The sequence below is a fragment of the Tursiops truncatus genome, chromosome 12, assembly GCF_011762595.2.
Source record: "Tursiops truncatus isolate mTurTru1 chromosome 12, mTurTru1.mat.Y, whole genome shotgun sequence".
NCBI classification, from domain to species: Eukaryota; Metazoa; Chordata; class Mammalia; order Artiodactyla; family Delphinidae; genus Tursiops; species Tursiops truncatus.
In genome coordinates, this window is record NC_047045.1 from 86,563,513 (window position 1) to 86,584,318 (window position 20,806).

General features: G+C 48.1%; 1 protein-coding gene and 1 long non-coding RNA gene across 13 annotated transcripts in view; one reads left to right on the forward strand and one right to left on the reverse strand.

Annotated features, from left to right (window-relative positions):
- SFT2D1 (SFT2 domain containing 1) overlaps positions 1 to 240 on the reverse strand; it is a 15,484-nt gene extending 15,244 nt beyond the window's left edge. Inside the window, exon 1 of the mRNA XM_004316181.3 lies at positions 87 to 240. Coding sequence (XP_004316229.1) covers positions 87 to 149 — 63 coding nt within the window. The 5' untranslated portion in view covers positions 150 to 240. The remainder of the gene's footprint in view (positions 1 to 86) is intronic.
- On the forward strand, positions 223 to 14,071 carry LOC109552851 (uncharacterized). 12 transcript variants are annotated; one of them, XR_012324974.1, is made up of 4 exons: positions 280 to 6,525; positions 7,181 to 7,693; positions 8,972 to 9,059; positions 12,955 to 14,071. It is a non-coding gene; the product is annotated as an uncharacterized lncRNA (long non-coding RNA). The 12 variants fall into 12 exon arrangements; XR_004529337.2 differs by lacking the exon at positions 8,972 to 9,059 and having other exon boundaries at positions 280 to 5,931; positions 6,328 to 6,525; XR_012324981.1 differs by lacking the exon at positions 8,972 to 9,059 and having other exon boundaries at positions 280 to 1,332; positions 2,694 to 6,525.
- The last annotated feature ends 6,735 nt before the right edge of the window (positions 14,072 to 20,806 follow it).

The following is a 20,806-nucleotide window of genomic DNA, read 5'->3' on the forward strand; positions in this document are numbered from 1 at the left end:
CTGCAGGTAGAAGCGGCCCGCTGCCCACGCTCCGCGGCCCCGCCCCAACACACGTTCACCCCAGAGGCCGGAGGCAGGCTCCCTACCTGTGCAGTCAGGCCCTGCTCCTCGTCGTCCTGGCCGCTCAGGACTCGCCGAAGCTTATCCATGGCCCTGCTCCTGGGCCGCAACGGCCCTTCTCGCCCGCCGAGAAACCCGGAACCGGAAACTCTTGGGTCGACCGGAAGTCCGGGTAGCCCGCTTCCGGCACGTCGGCGCGGCCCTTGCGGCCGCCGTAGCAGCGTGCGCATGCGCGTCGGGTTCCGCCGCTGGCCTGTGAGGGCCTTGTGGCCGCGGGCGGGGGTGCCTGGGGTAGGGCGTCCACATTGTGCTGGCTGCTCGCCGGCCCGCGGGGCGGAAGCTGTCCGGGAAGGACGCGGAGAGCCGCGGTCTCCCGCGCTCGGGTTCAGCAGTCGCTGCCTCCGACCTCCGGGAGTCGGGACCCAGAGGTGCGCACAGCCGTTGCTTGTTGGATGAATAGACCCACGAACGCGGATCCTCACGAGTGTCCTCGAAGCCGCGTGCCTTGGGCCCACGTCCAGGCCTGCGGACCCGGGCTCCAGTGCCGGGACTAGAAGTCTAGGTCTGCAGACTCAGGTCCAGTACTGAGGCCCCGTGCCCTAGACCCGCTTCCAGGCCCGACAGAAGAAGGCTGGGGCCCTTGTGCCAATACTGGCAGGGATTCCGTTCTAAACTGCCGTTCGCCGAGTATCTCCGCTCGAAGGGAGTCCGGGGACAAGGGGCAGGCTTTGGGCGCTGGTGGTGTAACAGGGAAGAGCTAAATCCGACTCCCTGTTCCGTCTGTTTCTTTGATTTCAGCCTTTGCTTTTCGTCGCTTTTGTTGGTGTAATCACAGACGTATATTATGGCCTGCCCCAGGGAACCCTGCCCCTCTGCCTGAATGTTAAACTAAAGATCCTCTCTTCGTTTCCCAGGGAGACAGTCTCACCCCGCCCACCTGTAGATGGCTGCCAAAAAGAAAAAAAAAAAGACATTAACACATCCCCTCACTCAGGCTGGCAGTTCCAGGGAATATTTGCAAAACGTATGGCCTTTTTACTTTGCTTCCTCGTCTCTAACCCCTTTCTGTTCTATAAAAGAAGCTGGCATCCAAACCCCGATAAGATGGTTTATCGGAGACACTAGTCAGCCGTCTCCTCAGTCTGCCGGTAGTGACTTATTTTCTCTCTTATTCTCTACCTTGCTAAGGAGAGATGAGAAACTGGGGCTTCCTGTACAGTGTGAATTCCAGAGAATCCAGGAGTTTTCCATAAATACACTCCTGCTTTCCAGGTTGGTGTGATCGTGATGAAATGCCTGCTGTTTTGTTTTATTACATCACCTACTCCGTTCCTTCCCTAAAATGTAATAATTAAAAGGTGGAGCCCCAAAGGCTTTTATTGCCCATCCTTACTGCCTTCAGTAGAATTTTATCTAATCTCAATGAGATAGAAAACACATGGTAAGACCCCTAGAAACACAGATGATACACTTGCTCTGATAAAACAGTCCAATGTTCAGCATCTTTTAGGTGGAAAATACTTATATTTGGCCTGTTTATACTGAAGTGTGAGATCCTATTCTTTTGTCCTTAACTTAAAAAGATCAGAAAATAGAGCGGAAAAAATGCTATGAAATAATAAACCTGTGTGCTTCTATAATAAGAGTACATCTATACATTCTCTAAATTTTTTCCTTTTGAAGTATAGTAACTTTAGTTTTGCGTATTCAAAAAGACGAAATAAACTGATACCTCTCCTAATGGGGAGAAAGCTTTCCAAGGATATGTGAGGTTGAGCCATGGGATTTGCCAGTGTCCAATTGTGTTTAACCTAAAAAGGGCAATTTCATAATTTTCAACCTGCACCTGGGTGTAAGAAATTTTACTTAGAAAAGAATATTGAAGATTTAAGAATGTGATTTGGGCCTTTTCACTTCTCATGCCCTATGAGCCAAGCTTCGTTTCCTAAAAAATACCACATAAAATGTACTGAAGTCATAAGCCAATGGAGATGATTGAATAAGAGTCTAGGCTCCGTAGTCAGATAGCCTGGGTTAGAATCCTGGCTCCCCCGTTTTGTAGCTGTGACGTTTGGGGCAAGTCAACCTAAACTGCTGTTTCACTTTCTGATGTGCGAAAATCAAGGTGATAATAGTTCCTACCTTGCAGGGTTGTTATGGGGATTAAATAATACATCAATCGACCCTCATCATTCAGGGGTTCTATATTACAAATTCACCTACATGCCAAAATGTATTTGTAACCCCGAGATCAATACTTGCAAGCACTTTCGCAGTCACTCAGGACGTGTGCAGAACAGTGAAAAGTTAGACACCCAACACTCACCATCACGGCTGGGGTGGAACAAGGCCGTGATGTGCCTTCTTGTTTCAACTCATACTGCAAACAGGCGCCGTTTTTGCGGTCTGCTTACTGCTACATTTTTTCACATACTTGTGCCTTTTCTTGGTGATCTCACTGTTTAAAATAGCCCCCAAGCCTAGTGCTGAAGTGCTGTCTAGGGTTCTAAGCACAAGAAGGCTTATGGAAAAAAAGTATGTGTTAGAGAAGCTTCATTCAGGCTGTTGTATGCTGATGTCTGTGAGTTCCACATTAATGAATAATACATACTGAATACGAAGTTTTTAAACAGAATCACTTCAGACAAGGTTATGGGTTGATCAGTTGAGGAACGCGCAGTCAGAGCCTCTCAGGACCCCGACCCGTGTCTGCAGGAGTGGGGCCTCAGTCTTCGTAAACCAGTGTTTGCAGCGACTTTATCAAACGTAACCTGCAGATGACAAGGATTGACTATAGGTGTAAGGACGGGGCCTACCACATGCCAAGTGCTGAACAAATGCTGGGTTTTGTGATTCTAACCATTACTGTTGTTTCATCGTGTCTAATGTCTGCTCTGGGTCCCTGTCTCCCTTCCCATCTGTGAAAGGAAAATCTAAACGGAGTCATCATTGCTCAGAGAGCTCTGTGACCTGGAACCAGGAAGCCACGGAGGAAGGTGACGTGCATGCCTCAGCCTGGATGGACTCTGACCTTTTGACCTGATGAAGTTGTCCAGAGCACCTGCCAGAAACGCAAGATACTTATCGGACCCTTACCCTAAAATAACTTGAGACAGTCTATCTACTTATTGGACCCCTGCCCTAAAACAACTGACGATGCCTTAAGGACAAATCTTCTCTCACTTGCGACTGTCGATCACGGTTCTTGCCAGGCAACCTTTAACAGCCTCCTGGCTTGTTTTCTTTTTTCCTGGCTTTGTGTCTTCAGAAGCCCCTGATCCTTTCTCTTCCTTGGAACACTTCTTTGGGGTTGCCCTGAATCTGTCTCCCAGACTGCAATTCTTGAGACCCCAAATAGATTCTTCCTATTTGCACCCTGCTTTTTTTTTTTTTTTTTTTTTTTTGTCTGACACATCCTAGTGAACAGTCTGTAAGGAAGCCCGAAGTTAGCTTGTACTTCGTGCCCAGAATCCTAGAACAAAAGCCGGGAGCTTCCTACTTCCTTCCTCTTCCTGCTTCTCAGCCACAGGTCTTTCCAGAGGCAATGGCCTATCCAAACATGAGGCAGCCGGACAAGCAGGAGGCGGTCCCAAGTGGTGAGATGCAAAGCTTGAGAACATCTTTCCTGGGCCCCGAGATGAGGGTCCCCGCTTCCTTCCAGGCCCGCCAGAGGGGGTCTCCGCACCTGCGATGGTCCCTCCTCCCTCCTCCCTCCACCTACCCTCCCTCTGTCCCTTCACCAGCCCGCAGGGGAGCCCGAGTGAAGGAAGCAACAACAAGTTCCAGCAGAGCCCTCGGTCAGGGAAGCTGAGGTCCCCCCGGGAGACGTGTGGTCCTTTCCGGAGGCAAGCCCAGGGCCAGCCCACCCCCCAGAGGCCACTCCATCCCACGTCAAGACCTCTGCCCCCAAGGGGCCCCACGCACAAACCAGCACCCCTTCACCAGCTGACTGTGGTGAAAGAGGCTGGGTTCCCAGAGGGGCCTTAGGAGAGGTAACACCTGGTGAGCCTCTGCGGGAACCCTTCCCCATGGAAACATTTTAAGCATTTTGAAACAAAGACAATACAAAATATCTCAAGTTTCCTATTCCCATTTCTTAAGTTTCATACAGTACTTTGTAGAAAAATGTATCAGACACTCTCCAGTGACAATTCAGGTAGGAAATTACACTTGAATCTGAGCCCCTGAGCGGCTAGAAGGGCCTTAGAAAGAGTGCAGCAGCCATGAGTTGGGATAGAGCTGGTGACAGTTCATCATGGGCCCTTGTCTCTGTCTCATAAGCTTGCCTTAATCCCTTCTCTGGACTTGATAGCAAAGCTGGGCACAAAATGTAGCACAATAGCTTTTCTTCCTTGAGGACTGAGGCCCCAGAATGCTTTGTGAGTGAACCAAGTCGGTTGCCCGTTAAGGCCGTGAGGCTGCCCCAGGCAGAGGGTGGGGACCAGCTGTCATTGTGCAGGGGTGGGGATGGAGAGACCTTCATTCCTTTCTGCCTCCCGACCACACCCCTGGAAACAAAGCGAGCGCCCTGACAAGCCCTGCCATAAGGGCGACACTCAGAGTGTCCTGCTGGAACAGAAGGCGGGCGCCGTTGCCACGCTCCCGGGTCAGCAGGGACCCTGAGATGATCGCCACACCGCTCCCGCACCCAGGGGAAGGCAGACGGGCAGACAAACAGCATGTGGTTTGGCAACGCCACTGTCCCAGGACACACACGGCACAGAAGTGGCCGACGTCAGCTCCAGCCAGTCCCTCGTCTGGCCCTGCAGCCGGCCGTTCTCCACACGTGGCGTGGAGGTCATTGTAAATCTATTCATCTCACTCCTCTGCTGAAAAACCTCCAAGGACTCCACTCCAGCCCCAGAGAAAAGGGCACTATCGTGATAACAAAGGGCAGGGTAGATTAGAGAAACGCACAGAACTGGTCCTGACCCAGCCCCGGCTCTTCTCTCCAGCCTCACACATCACCACATCTTTCTTTCCACAACACATACAGGGGCACACGTACGTGCATGCCTGCACGCACACCGTGTAAACACACGTGGAGACCCACCTGTTTAGCCAGGCCTCCGTGCTCAGCGTCTGCAGCATCCTCAGGCCTGTTCTCGTTGCTTGAAATCTTGCCTCCCGTGTCCCCCAAGGCCCACCCCCAACTCCTCCAAACTTCCTTTCTTGGCCGATGCCCACTTGACCTCTGGGTCTCCTCCTCAGGGGAGCCCTCCCGGACCTTTTACGACGTGGCCAGGGGTCCGAGCCCAGAGCCCTCCTCATGCTCTGTCCAGCCCTAAGCGGGGTCACCAGTCTCTCCCCAGCTTTGCCTGGCCGAGGTCGGTCATCCCACTAGACTGCCTCGTGTCCAGACCCCACCCCGTGATGGAAGCTCAGAGGATGTTTATAGAATGAATACATGAGTAACAGTAACGAGAGCACGTTTAAAGGATCTGAGACATAATTTGCCTCAATACGACGTCTAAAGTTCATTGTAGGGGTGAAAGTAAATCTAGGTGTCAATAAATGAACAATTATGTGTTGAGCACGTTCTGTGTGTAGCTGTCCCTTCAGCGGGCTGGTGAGGTCTAGAAAGATACAGCTGAGCGTTCAAACGGCCCAGATAAGCCAGGCGTTTCTTCCACCGTGGGTGCTCACGGGGCCTCACTCCACTACTGAGGAGGAGAAGGTCCGAACCTTTGCCATGTGTGAGCTAAGTGGTGTGCAGTGTGCTTTGACCCTCAGGCTCCCTTCTCACACACTGAGCCGCGTGAACCACTGAGTGCTGAGTGAAGGGGTGTGTCCCCCAAAGATCTGCTCTTTTGGAAAATATCCTGCTTCTTAATTTTGCTCAAATGTGTTATTCCAAGGAAAGACACAAAGGTGATTCTTTTTATGATTATCTGTTGGGCATTATATCTTTCCAGGGGAGAAGGTTTTTTTTGTTTTTCTTAAGATTTTTTGATGTAAGCCATTTTTAAAGTCTTTATTGAATTTGTTACAATATTACTTCTTCCTTTTTTTTTTTAATGTTTTGGCTTTTTTGGACCCGAGGCATGTGGGATCTTAGCTCCCCGACCAGAGATTGAACCCGCACCTCCTGTATTGAAAGGCCAAGTCTTAACCACCGGACCTCCAGGGAATTCCCCAGGGGAAAAGTTTTTGCAACTCAAACCCCTTGACGAGAGAAAATGCCACCCCCAAATCCTGTTTCCTGAGAGAGAGCAGAGCCTGGTAAGTAAGAACAGAACTCTGCTCTTTCTGTCTTTCTGTCAACAGGTGGTGTTTTCAGCCATAAAATCCCTGCTGAGGTCACAGCTCTGCTGCAAATGGAGCTTCCAGTCACCCTATTAATGTCCATTTGAGGTCTTCAGGAAACTCCTTTACTAGTGCCTCAAAGCAAGGGACCCTCTCACGACTTTGAATGAGTGAACCAGCTATAAACGAGTTTTGGATGTTGCTTGCTTAAAAGCAAAGGTAAATCCAGCATTTTGATCATTTATTTCTCCCGCTCCATTTGCTATATCCCTCCCGGATGATGGAAACATGACTGCAGTATTACACGAATGGTTAAAATATGTTCCCATGGTAACTGCGACCAGGATGCAATCTATAGAAAAAGGGTGTGTGTCAGTGCAACTAAATGACAATCCAACTAAAAATAACCCAATCTGCCTTTTAAGGAATTAGTAGATTAACGTGCATTTGTTGTGTACTTGTTATTTTGTTCAGAGAAGAAAAAGACACTATCTCACCCTTGAAGAAGTTACAAATTAATTTTGAAATGATATTTAATCATAAATGAACACAAGCAAGACAGCACAGGGTGAATTTTAACTTTGGACATTCGTGGCCCCTGAAGGCAGCACCTGGGACTGTTTTGGAAGCGTAGAGCCTCAGACCCTGGAGCGAGGGCTTCCCGCTACCGGGCCCCTCGGGTGATGCACAGCGAAGTGTGCAAGCGCTGGCCTCCACTAGGGAAACAGGGAGATCCCGAGGCAGCCTCATTCAGGAGGCGGATTTGGAGGGATACTTGTATAAAAACAAGGATTTGCTGCCGAACTCCAGAGACCTTACTTTCCAAATCTGTATCGATTCCGTTCTTCTCTCTCCATCTCAACTCTCTCTGCAGAGCCCAAGCCTCGGCCCCCCTCGGCGGGCATCCCTTCTCCTACTCTGATGCGGCTCCCATCCCGCTGACCAGTGAAACGCAGGTGACAGCCCCTCGGCTTTCACGCCTGCGTGCGGCTCCCTTACAGACAGGTCAGGTCCTTACCACCTGCCCCGACTGGGTTCCCACGGAGACAGTGCGGCAGGTGTCTGTGTGCAGGACGCAGGACCAGCCCCGGCAGTGGCGTGACAGGAGCAGGTGTGCACCCAGACGATGGCATAGAGTCTAGGCAGAGGCTTCGAGCCCATCCCGCGAGGCAACCCATCATGAGTGCAAAGGTCCAGGCCTCCACTTCTGCGTCCATCTGTCACTGGACAGGACTGCCCCTGGGGACAGGCGTGACCTGGTGTGAGGCGGCCATTCCCCAAGAGGACTCAGCCAACACTCAAGTGGCTTCACTGAGGTTACGTGTGAGAGGGGCGGTCAGCCTGGGAACCAAGGAGAAGTGAGCACCACCGTGGGGCCACCTGCAAGGTCAGTGTCAGGAGCTAAGCCACCGTCAGCAGCAGCCATGGCCAGCCGGCCAGTGTGAGTGGGGTGGGGAGATGCCACTACAGCTGCCATGGCCAGAAAAGGCTATTGGCCACAGGGGGACTCATGTGGGAACAGAGAGCGCTGAGTTAGACCCATACCCCTGAGTCCTTGAAGCTGGTTTGGCTGAAGAGGAAGTCAGTTTACAGACAGCTTGGGCACCGCTTATACCACTGTTGGGTCTCTGAATCCTGTCACTTATATGACCCGTTCACTTCGTGTTTGTCTCTGTCTCCCTTTTCTTCTCTGTAAATTGGGAATCATAATAGTACCGACATGATAGGGATGTTGTGAAGTAGTGATCTTGGACTGCGCCTGCTACACACTGAACGCTTGCTCAGTGATGATGGGTATTAGCATCATTTATTTGGATGAACCTGTAATTATATTCCAGCCTGGCCTCTTAGGTGCTGTGACCTTGTGCAGGTTTTCTGTTGCTGTTTTTTTACTTCATGTCTCTGCTTAGAAATAACATTATTTCATGCACTTTTCGTTGATTGCATCTTTTGGAAATTCTATTCCCTGGTTAAGAAAATGAATTGCAAATTTGTGTTAAGATAAGCAAAGATTAAAAGGAAACATCTGTTTTGCGCTGCTACAAAGAATATTAACATCCAAGATGCATGAGCTGGGGTCTCACTTAGCACCCAGCGCTCTCCTTCTTGGTACTCCATTACGTGGGCTGACTGAATCGCAAGCTATCTTTACGCCAAACTAATGCATATTTCAACTTCAGAAAATGTATTAGACGTCTGTCACGATTGTCAAGTCTGTCTTTGTTTTCCTATCATCGGAACAGTGAATGTATCTTACAGGAATTTAGGCAGGGACTTTTCATATGTTGTATAAAAAGCTCTTGCAAGTGCAGGAAATATAACTGACGCTGATAAAAGTGCCTAAAAATTAAACGGCAAACTGTCCGTTCTAGGTGCTTATATGAGTTTCTGTTGATGTAAATGGGATGATTTGTGACAATTATTATAAAAGCCAGGGTAACCCAGAGATGTGTGCACTAGTTTTCTAACTAGCCTTTCAGTAATCCTTCTAGAACCTTTGCCATGGGAGCACACCTGTATACCTGGATTAAATGTCCACGGGGGCTCTCCGGCTTTACCCGGCGGTTGGTGTATTGCAGTAAGTAGAGGGTCATTTTTCCATAAGCTATAAGGTGTTTGAGCAGGTACAAGGTGATTTCCTCAGCTCTCTGCATGGTTTTCCTAGGATCAGAGTCTGGACTTGTGACTGTGGTATCCCTGCCCATGACACTGTACACTCTTCCCAGCGAAGAGGGGGAACAGCTCCCCTCAGGGTAAGCTTGTTGAACTCAGGTACCGCATCGATGTCATTCTGTTTGTTTCCTTTTCTTTATGTATTCCCAGAGTCTGGGAGAGTCATGGAACATAGTAAATGTTCCATAAATATTTTTTGCATGAATGAACGAACAGAAAGTTATAACTGCAACAGTTCACTAGAAATTATCTCATCTTTCCTCCTTTTTAAATAAATAAGGCAAGCATCCTCATTCAGTAACATTCTTGCAGTCTTACAGCTGGTTAAGAGCTGAGCAAATGTCACCCACATCAACAGGCCGTTGGTGACGAGACTGGCTCATTTTGCTCGGCCTGAGTGGGAGAGAGGTCACGAGGACGGTTCCCAGACATCCTTCCTGACATGCAGGGTCTTCTTCACTCACCACTTGCGTTTCCTGTCCAGAGATATTTATGGAAGCAGAAGGTGGTTAAGGGGTAGATTTGTTTTTGCATCAATTTCATTGTTAATCACTCTTGCAGAAGGGTTGGTTACGAACAAACAAAAAAATAAAAGTTGTACAATCTAAAGCACTTTGTTTTCAGACAGGCTTGGCCCTGCCTGGACTGGCCCAGACGCTAAATCTCAGAAACGTGTGAGCTTTTTGTCCTAGGTTTTCATGTGTATGTTAGGAGGCGAAAGGGAGATTCTAATAAGGAGGATGTCTGTGTTTTTAAAAGTGTTGTCATATTCCTTACAACAAACAGTAGCTGAACACAATCACAACTCCATGACCTCAGGGTTTGAATCTTGTGAGGACACAAGGGGGCGTAATTTGGCCACAAAAGAGTCTCAAGCCTGGAGAGAGCCGAGGAGGGCAAAGCCGCTTTGGGAACCACCTGCATCCGGGAGAAGCAGGTGTCTGCGCTTTCCACCTTCTCCCTCAGGTGCTCCTTCCTCCCAAAGCCGGGGGCAGAGTCTCTTCCAGCCCAACCCAGTGACTGTGTCCCTGGGGCATCACAACTTAACACAGGAAGAGCAGGGTCCTCCCTGCAGACAGGTGGAGGCCTTAGGAGATCTTAATGATTTGTGTATTTTATTGAAAACCCCAAATATTTCATTGGCTGCTAAAACTGACGACATACAAATTCCTCCCCCCGCCCTTCTCTTTCTTTCTTTCTTTCTTTCTAACTCATATTTAGGAGACTCCATCCCCTTTATTTCTTTTTTTTTTTTTTTTTTTTTTGCGGTATGCGGGCCTCTCACTGCCATGGCCTCCCCCGTCACGGAGCACAGGCTCCGGACGCGCAGGCTCAGCGGCCATGGCTCACGGGCCCAGCCACTCCGTGGCATGTTGGATCCTCCACGGACCAGGACACGAACCCGCGTCCCCTGCATCGGCAGGCGGACTCTCAACCACTGCGCCACCAGGGAAGCCCAAAGAGAGAGTTTTTACTTCTTTACCAATCCTTACACCTGTACTTGATTACCCTTCTCTAATTGCATTGCCTAGTATCCCTATACAGTGTTGAATAGTTGAGGAGATACTGGGCATCCTTAACCTTGTTCTCGATCTTAGTAAAAATGCCTCTAATGTTTCCCCATTAAATAAGATGCTGGCTTCAGGACCAAGGAATATGTATGTTATCTTTATTATTATCATATTAAGAAAGCATCTGGGGACTTCCCTGGTGGCACAGTGGTTAAGAATCCACCTGCCAATGCAGGGGACCCAGGTTCGATACCTGGTCTGGGAAGATCCCATGTGCTGCAGAGCAACTAAGCCCGTGCACCACAACTACTGAGGCTGTGCTCTAGAGCCCGCAAGCCACAACTACCGAGCTCATGCACCACAGCTACTGAAGCTGTGCACCTAGAGCCCGTGCACCACAATGAAAAGTAGCCCCTGCTCGTCACAACTAGAGAAAGCCCGCACCCAGCAACGAAGACCCAATGCAGCCAAAAATCAATCAGTCAACCAAACAATCAATCAATTTATTAACAACAACAACAAAAGAAACCATCTTTCAAATCCATTGAGTAATTTTGATCAGGAATGTGTTCTGAATTTCGTTCCAAGGTTTTTACAGCATCTGTAATTATATGATGTCTGTAATTATATGATGTAATTATATGATGTGGAGATCCTGTAATTATATGATGTCTTCCTGGATCTGTAAATAGGTGAATAATATTAATGGATTTTCAAATATTGAACCAACTTTGCTTTCCTGGAATAAGTCACACTTGGTCATGGGGAATTATTTTCTTAATGTGGTATTGACTTCCACTTGCTAACATCTTATTTGTATTTTTATCATCCATTATATGCAATTTTTCGGTATCTTTCTGTTTTAATTATGTCTCTTCTAGACATCATATTATTGGACATTGATTTTTTTTAATAGTCAATCTGAGAGTCTTTATCTTTTATATTTGTAAGTTTTATCTATTTATAATTATTATGGTGACCATATACTAGGATTCATCTTATTTCATATTTTGCTTTTATTGAATTTTTTTTGGCTTCCTTTATTCTCTTTTCCTGTTTTCCTTGGTCATTTTGAGTATTCTGCCAGTTTAAAAAGTTAAACATTATATTTTCGTTCTTACTGTGGCTACCCTCTACTTAAAACCTATAATTATGCATATTTACCTGTAGTAGTAAACTTAGAAATATCTTATTGTGCCCTTATAAGTCAGGATTTTCTGCCCACGATCATGTCCCTTGGTCTCCCTCTTCCCTCAGCCCCATAGTGCTGAGATTTTAGTTCTAGACTGTTATGGACAGTCTGTTTCCCACTTGGGTCCTATAGTGGACTTTACCTAAGCATTTGATTATCCTTAATTCCACACCTCTTATAGCAGTCTCCTGAATTTGTCTCTTTTCTTGTCTGAATCCTTCCTTCAAGAGCGTTTCCACTGTGTGATAACATTTTTGAGGCTTTATATGAGTGAGAATACTTATATCCTCACATCTGAGTGACAATTTGGATTAAAAAATCTGACATTCAAAGTTCTTTACTTTTACTACTTTAAAACCATTACACCAGTATCCCCTTGTACCATTTCCCTACCAGTCTGTCTCTTACTCCTTTATAGGTTAGGGTGGAGATAAAATTTATCGTTCAACAAGGACACATTTGAGAGTGAAGAGGGCACTACCAGTAATTAAGCTTGGGCGGTCGGTGTAAACCAGGATGATCCTGCGTAAACTGAGACATAATACTCTGCTTACTTACAGGTGGTTTAGTCACCCCACTTATAGATGATTACTTCTTTCTCTCTGGAAGCTTTTAGAATTTTCTTTCATTTGATATTCTTGGGTTTTGCTGTAACACTTTTAGGTGTGGTTTTCTCTTTTTTAAAATATTTATTTATTTATATTTTTGGCTGCGTTGGGTCTTAGCTGCAGCAGGCAGGATCCTCTGCTGTGGCCCGCGTGCTCAGTAGTTGTGACCCATGTGCTCGGGGGTTGTGGCACGGGGGCTTAGTTGCCCTGAGGCATGCAGGCTCTTAGTTCCCCGACCAGGGATCAAACCGTGTCCCCTACATTGGAAGGCAGATTCTTAACCACTGAACCACCAGGGAAGTCCCTAGGTGTGGATTTTCTGTTGTCCCCTACTTGGTCTTCTATGAATTCTTTCCATTTGAGCCATATCTTCCTCCCTCCCTCCCTCCCTCCCTCCCTCCCTCCCTTCCTTCCTTCCTTCCTCCTTCCCTCCCTTCCTTCCTTCCCTCCCTTCCTTTCCTCCGTCTATGTCCCAGTGACTCCTGCTGTAATTTCTTTCACTCCCAGACTCTTCATTGTAGTCAAATGCAGAGAGTAACTTATCCTGCCAACAGGAGCTCTTTCAGTCTATGTGAGCCGTATATTTATTACTGCAAATTTTTAAAAAGGATTTTGTTTTGCACCTCTGTCTCCAGTACATTTTAATTTTTGAGTGCTTTCACAGCCTTAGGCACTCTGGGCCTGCGGAGTCAGGAGCCCCATCCCCTGGCCTTCCCTAAGAAGACATTACACTGGGCTAATCGTAAAGGATATTTCCAGATGCCCACGGCTCCACTGATGTCTCATCAGGAATTGTGGACATGAAGCCTAAGACGTCACGTTCCTTGTCTCAGGATGGTTAGAGCTGCTGATTGCAAACAGTGGAATCTACTTGGACCAGTTTAAGCAGAAAAGGGATTTACTAAATGCTTTGAGGTCCACCACGGAATCGTGCAGAATGGAAATGAGTTTTAAGACTATGTTTCCAGGACCAACACCTGGACCGTGCGATGTGACTGGACAAGTGAGAAAGCGGCCTCCACCTGATTAAAGCCTGGGCATCTACTGCCGGAACTGACGCCCCTTCTCAGTGACGGAAGCTGCACGTGGACCCGCAAAGTGGACGCTGTGTGGAGAGCCTGCTTCCCGGGATGCTCGCTTCCAAACGCAGGGTCACCTGGGAGGCTGTGTGGCACAGAGGGAGTCCTCCAAACCTCCCAGCTGCCAGGGAGGCTTAATTAGAAAGACTTTTAGAAGAAAATGGAATGTGGTTGGATTTAAATGAAGCAAAACTTGAAAGACTGGATCCATCCATTATAGACTGTTATTATCATCTATATAATAATGCAGATTATTATATCTGTAGTGCTGGTTTAAAAATACAGAGGAAGGACTTCGGCAGGCCCAGGGCAGGTGACTGGAGCCTGTTTGAACGTGTTTCACCCCGTGCTCTTGTTTCACTCTTGGCCAGAAGCAAAGATATTGCAGCGAAAGTCACTGCTGCACACATTAGACTTCCAGCTGGCTCGCTTGGACCTTTACCCTGACTTTTGGCAAAAATTGTGTCAAAAGTGGTGCTGCTCTTGCAAACTAAGCACATGTGGTCTGGCTAAACTCTTGTGTTTTATTTGTATTTTAAAGGACATAACTATAGTCACTATAAGGTTTGAGGTGGGTGAACTACTTAGAGGGTATTTGATTGTGCTAGAAAATATATTAAAAAAGCAAACCCTGCATTCTGACTTCTGAGTGAAGAGAGGATTTCAGACAAAAATTTAAAAAATAAAGAGAGCTTGTTTTTACATGTGTTGCCTTTGCTTACCCTGTGGAATCTTGGGACCGTGTGTCTCCTCAAAATCTCCCTACAAGAAAATTAAACACTGACTGCATGCGGTTAAGAAAATATTAACTGAGAATTATTTGAATGTATATAATGTAAGCCTTGGTGTGAAAATACAGAGTGTGGTATGCAGAAAATTTGGATATTATTATTTCTATTTAAAGAGAAAAGTGATAGCTCAAAAAGGGCACAAGATAAAACTTGCACGTCCGTACAAGATTAAAAAATTAAACTATGTAGGTTGTAACAGTACTAGAAATTAAGTAGGAAAAGGTAGAGTTGATTTGTTCAGCCAGAACCCATGAGTGTAGACAGACTTCACTGTCTACACTGGAGAATTGAAGCGATCATAGAGATGGAATTTCCCCGATAGTCATTTAACTGTTAGCCTGGCCTCCAATTCCTGTACTAGGAACACGAGCCAGGAGCTGCCACCTTCTAAGAACTAGCAGCCGCTAGAATGCAAGAGCCTTCACATTGAAAATAAATATGAACAACTGTGTTGAACTCTACATTGGGGAAGTGCTTGCGTAGCAGAGACAAAAGATTATTTTAAGTGAATTTAGAACGATTACTTGGAATCTACATACTTGGGACGTTCATTCCAAGGACAAAGAATAAGGGAAATTTCGGGCTTGTATTCAGTAGTTTCATTGTTTACAGTAATAATGGTGTGACTGAGAAACCATTTTTCTTTATATTGTTGGGTAAAGCAAGTAAGTAATGAAACGTTTGTGTTAGAAATAATGCAATTCAGTATAAAAGATTCAATTACGAAAGTGAAAGAAATTAAGTAGAGGTACTATAGTAGAATTGACAGGGAAGTATCAGTATGAATGCATGATTTCTTTTTAAAGTCCTTTTGAGTACTGTGCGCTGAACTGGCCAAGAAGCCCTGTACCTCTAGCAGCAAGTGGGTACGGAGAGCCTGTGTGTAGGGCGCAAACCCCATTCCCCATATACATGGAGCCCGCGCTCCCCATACACGTAGAAATGTCTCATGGTGGGGAAGCGAACATTCAGAGTGGGCAGGAGGCATCGTGCCAGGAAACGTGGAGGCTTAATGGGATCAAAGCCCAAGAGACCTGGAGGGGGGCTCCCAGTGGCCAAAGTTACGACAATTGAGCCAAAAAATGATAATAAACACTGTTGATAAAAACACTTTCAATCTATGAAAATTCGTGAGTCTGTTATGCTCAAAAGGGAAAACGCCAGAAAAATTAATTCGAAATAATGTGTTACAACTGAAACAGCTATTGAACCAATTATACTTTAAAAATTGGGCAGAAAAGGAAAGAATTGAGTATTTATCCTGCCTTTTCAGTAGGGCCCATGTCCAGGTTAGGGTATAGTCTTAGTTAATGGAGTAAAGCCCTAGTTTATAAAAGGCCCTCCGATAACTGGACATAGAACACCACTGTCTAGCGGCCCTCATGCATGATTAGGTGAGAAATACTAGTTGGGGCTGAAATATTGTCTCGATGGCCTCAGCTGGACCTTCAGAGCAACTGAGAGGAATCAGAGCCGGGCTCCATCAGGAATATAGACCAACAGCCCGTTTTGTGCCCGCCGCCTAAGGAACGTTTGCCCGAGGTGCCTGACAGCAAGCAGGTCTTGGCTTTGAGATCAGCTTTTGTAGTAAAGCTCCCAGGGAGGGTAGCTGAGTCTCACGCAGCTTTTCTGTGGAGCTGGGAGCTCCATCACAATCCTGGGAGCCCCGTGGCCGCCCCTTGGCCGGCACCTCCCCCCAGGCCATCCTCCGCCCTCCTCCCACCCCCCATGGCTCCAAGGCGACCGCCCTGCCTGGGGCTACCGCCCCCCAGTCACCAAGCTTTGCTCTTGTTGGCTCTCTCCTGGGCCCGAAAAAACAAATTATTTTGAGACAATGAAATTGATCTCAGAGAGGCAGCAGTGGCTGGTGGCTTGAAGCGCAATCTTAGTTCCCTGACCAGGAACTGAACCTGGGTAGCCTGGATGGAAACCAGGAATCCTAGCTGCTAGACCAGCAAGCCACCAGACAAGCAAATTTTCCCTGGCTCTCTTCCCCACTGAAAAATGCATTTCTCCCATAATTCAAAAAGACACATGCACGCCAATGCTCACTGCAGCGCTATTCACTATAGCCAGGACATGGAAGCAGCCTAAGTGTCCATCGTCAGACGAATGGATAAAGAAGATGTGGCACATATATACAATGGAATATTACTCAGCCATTAAAAGGAACTGGGTCATTTGTAGAGACATGGATGGACCTAGAGAGTGTCATGAAGTAAGTCAGAAAGAGAAAAATAAATATTGTATATTAACGCATACATGTGGAATCTAGAAAAATGGTACAGATGATCTTATTCACAAAGCAGAAGTAGAGACACAGACGTAGAGAACAAATGTACGGATACCAAGGGGGAAGGAGGGGTGGGAGGAATTGGGAGATTGGGATTGACACATATATATTATCGATACTGTGTATGAAATAGATAACTGAGGAGAACATGCTGTATAGCACAGGAACTCTACTTAATGCACTGTGGTGACCTAAATGGGAAGGAAATCCAAAAAGAGGGGATATATGTATACGTATAGCTGATTCATTTTGCTGTACAGTAGAAACTAACACAACATTATAAAGCAACTATACTCCAATAAAAATTAATTAAAAAAATAAACAATGCTGATGGGAAAAATAAAGAAAGAAAAATGCATTTCTCAAGGAGGCAAAAACTGTAAAAACAGGCACAAGTTTATTATTAGAGACACGGCACAACAACAAGTGGGAGAGCACACAGAGAAGCAGTTTGTTTAGTTAAGACAGAAGCAGGGCAGAGATGCACCCCTGGAGGGAAAGGGTGTGGGTGTCCCCCACCAACGAGGAGGAGCGCAGTAAAGAGGCGGTTAAGTCATTGACAGGACACTCCTTCCAGGTCTTTGTTTGCCTTAGGCCAATTATCTGGTATCTTTCTCCACACCCGACCTCCCCTAGGACCCTCCCCACCGCGCGTGTGCAACTTTTTTCCAAGATGGATTCCAGCCCAGAGGCCTATGGGTGGCCTTGGCGTCACATATTATGGGGTGGTGCCCCCTCCTTTTTGACCCCCAAGGAGCCTTTCTGCACATGCGCAATGTCTCCCTTGCCCCAAGGATGGGAGATACGTGACCTGTGGATCTGTTACTCAAACAAGGGTTAGCTCCTCTCTGTTCCTGCCGCGACTGTTATCTTAAAGTGTCCTCAGGAGGCAAAATCCAACTATTTACCCTGGTCCTGTTGTTATTTCTATCTCAAAGTACAAACAGAGGGCTGGTTGTAAATATCTAGCCTGGAGCCCACTTGCCTCCCGCCTCAGGAAATGTAACCGGGAGGCTGACTGTAAATGCCCCGCCTGGAGCCCATCTGTCTCCAGCCTCAAAATGACTGGGAAGAACTCTGATGTAATGTCGGGTGTCAGGACCTCAGATGTTGTAACAACGCTTGCTGCTTTCCCGCTACTGTCTGCAAACCTTCCCTACACATGCACCTGAGAAAACGACTAAGAAATCCTGGATGAAAATGTAGAAAGACAAAAGGAGTCACTGAGCTCTGCAGGGAGGCGTGTGGCAACTGTCACCACCGACGCTTATCACCCTTTGCTCCCGGGGAGGTACACGTCCCAGCCCAGGACCCACGCTGTGGGTGGGAAAGATGGGGCAGTGCAGGACGTACTTCACGATGGTCACCTCTGTCCCGTGACTTGTCAGAGAAAGGAAATTGCTCCTTGGCTGAAGCCCTCGTGGCACTTTGGCCCTGACAGTCAGTGTCCCTTATCATGGAGGTGGCATAGTGCATTCGTAGCTTCAAATTCTCTGTATTTTATTATTTGAAATGAAAAATATTTTGAGATCTTGAGTATTTTTAGAGACAACGTTATATGTGGTAATTTAAAAATCTGGAAATGTATTTTTACCGACCCAAATTTGGGTCCACTTGCCCGCACGGTAAAGCCAAGCCACTGGCCCCGGGCTGTGGGGAAGGAACGTGCAGCGTTCACTGCAGGCGCCGAGCAAGGAGTCCAGACAGCTGGTGCTCAAAACACCCGAACTCCCCGATGCATTTCAGGAAAGCATTTTCAAAGGCCAGCTGAGGGAGCAGGGGGCTCCCAGGGTGTGTGATCAGCTCGTGCACAGTTCTGATTGGTTGATGGTGAGGTCACAGGGCGGGGTCACAGGGGTCCACATGATCAATCCTTAGGTGCCAGTAGGGCTGGGGGCTACGTGCCCATGGTCGTCAAGTAGTTAATTTCTTCCATTTGGTGGAGGTTTTAGCATCTGTAAAACAACTCGGGAAAGGTGCATCAGGTACTATGATCTGGGTACTTCAGAGCGGAGCTGATGAAGAAGACCTGGGGGAGGGGCCTGTTCCAGGAAGGCCCCATCGGGTCCTGCTCGGTTACAGGATCATTGGGCCTTTAGAGTAATTACATTTTGCATCAACCCAGTCCTTGTGTTTTCATGTTTTAGCTGTGCAGCTGTTGTTACTGTAAATGTGAACTCCTGTTCATTGTTAACGTATTTACGTATTGACATTGCTGGCAGTGTTCTCTACTAATACACCCCCAATGCCCAGGTATGATGCCCTGAGGACAACCTGAAGGGAGCAGGCACTGCTCTCACAGTGTAGACCAAAGAGCCACATTTTTTCTTTTAACTTTATTGGAGTATAGTTGATGTACCGTGTTGACCACCATGCTGTGATGACACACTTCAGATGTCTCCACAAGACAGAGCTCTTTAAGTTCCCAGGAAGAGCACCGAGCTTGCCCAGGCCCTGGAGTCGGTGCTCCCAGGAGGGCTCCTGTCCAGTCCCCACGGCAACGAAGTTTTCATGTCGTTTGGTCAGTCTGCTTGAAGAGGGTTTCACTTATAAATGGAACACCCACTTGTTTTAAGTGTCCTGTTTGCTAATGAGACACTGGTCACTTTAAAGGAACCAAGAACCTTTACAAGATCTTGTTCCAGAGCACAGTTTTTCCTGTTGGTGTCGACGCTGTAGGAAATGAGGGGTCAGATGCCAGCCGTGGAACACTGCACACCCTGCCCCACCTTTTCTCATTGTTCACTTGGAATCCTTGCCTCTGTCCTTGCCAGTACTCGGGACACTGTGCTCAGAGAAAGAGGACAGCTGGGGGCTTCCCGAGACCCCATCAGGGAGCTGCCAGGGTACGAGACCCGTGTCCTCTGTTTGGGCCCCTCAGGACCCTCTCTGATGTGGGCCGTCCACCTTGCGGCTCCCACGGGACCCCTTCCCCGCACACCTTCTGCCCGCGCACACGCCCTGCTCATCCGTGTTCATTCAGACACTAGTGACCTTGCTGGCCTCTGCCCCGTTTCCTCACCGGGTGTGAGAGCAGCTCAGGGAAGCAGACCGTTGACTGACGTTATCGGGCCCTCTCCTGCTCCCATCTCTGCAGCATCTCTCCCGGGCCTGGGGCGGCATCTCTCCCGGGCCTGGGGCGGCATCTCGGTTTCCAGCCCGGCTGACCCCCGCGGGCTATCCCTGCTCCTCACTTAGCACTAGAGACGGGTAGGTAGGACGAGTTTCCCAAGGTGAAAAGGGAAGCGGAAGATCCAAAACCACAAAAGCTAACAGTGGTGACTCCGGACAGACGGGACAGGAAGAAAGGCACGAGCTGCGGTGGCTCCTTTATATGCGTCCGTATAGTTTGAATTTCTCACCAGTTGTATTACTTGTATGTCAGATTAAGCAGGACGCACGGTTTTAACGGAATTAAACCCATCTGGGCTCTTATCGCCAGCTGCTTTCAACCACCCTCAACTCCAGTGAGCTGTGGAGGAATGAGCCTGAGGGCCCCCAGCCCCGGGGGGCGGGGCAGACGCAGCCGCGTGTCAGGAGGCCCCGCCACGCACACCCCCTTGTACCCCGTGTGGAAGCGCACCAGTCCGGCTTCACAGGGCTGCGTGTGGCTCAAAGAACGCATCCGAAAGCGCTTTGAAAGCGGTGTAACGCCTCTGAAGGAAAGAAAAAGTGACAGAAATGATTCAGAGGGGACAGGCTAACTGAGGAGGTGCTGGGACACAGACCCGCCGACGTCAGCCCTGCGCCTGCCGCTCTCGTCCACTATTGCCAGGAGATGGGAAACCGTGCTCACGTTCACGGTGAAGGTTGAAAAACTCCAACTAAGTGCGTGATGTGACCTGAGGCGTGAGGACTGTGCTCTCAGGACGCTCTCGGGCCGCTCTCGGGACGCTCTCGGGCTCTCAGGACGCTCTCGGGCACCCCTGCCCCGCAGAGCTGGCTCCCTGCCCAGAGGTCAGCCTCCACTCCCGGGGCCCAGCGCGGCACTGGCCACCAGGCCGTCGACACGTGCTGCGGGCCTGCAAGCCCCACGGCTTCCCTGGAAACAGCACAGACGTTAGCTGACCTGCCTCGGGGGGAAACTCAAGCCCAGGATGCTTCCGGGCAGCCTGCAGTCAGCTAGTGCGGAGCAGTTTTAGGCGCAGTGCTTGGGTGCCTTTTCTAATATCTGCCCATTGCAAGAGCGCATTATGAATAGCTGGGAATGTGGACGCTTTCCCGAAACTGGCCCCCAGCTTGTCACTTCCCTAGCCATCTGAATCATTTTCAAGGAGTTCCGCTTTTCACCTGTAATTGACCTTTTAGGGATATAGTTCTTCAGTTTCTTAATAAGGCATTTAATCATGCTCA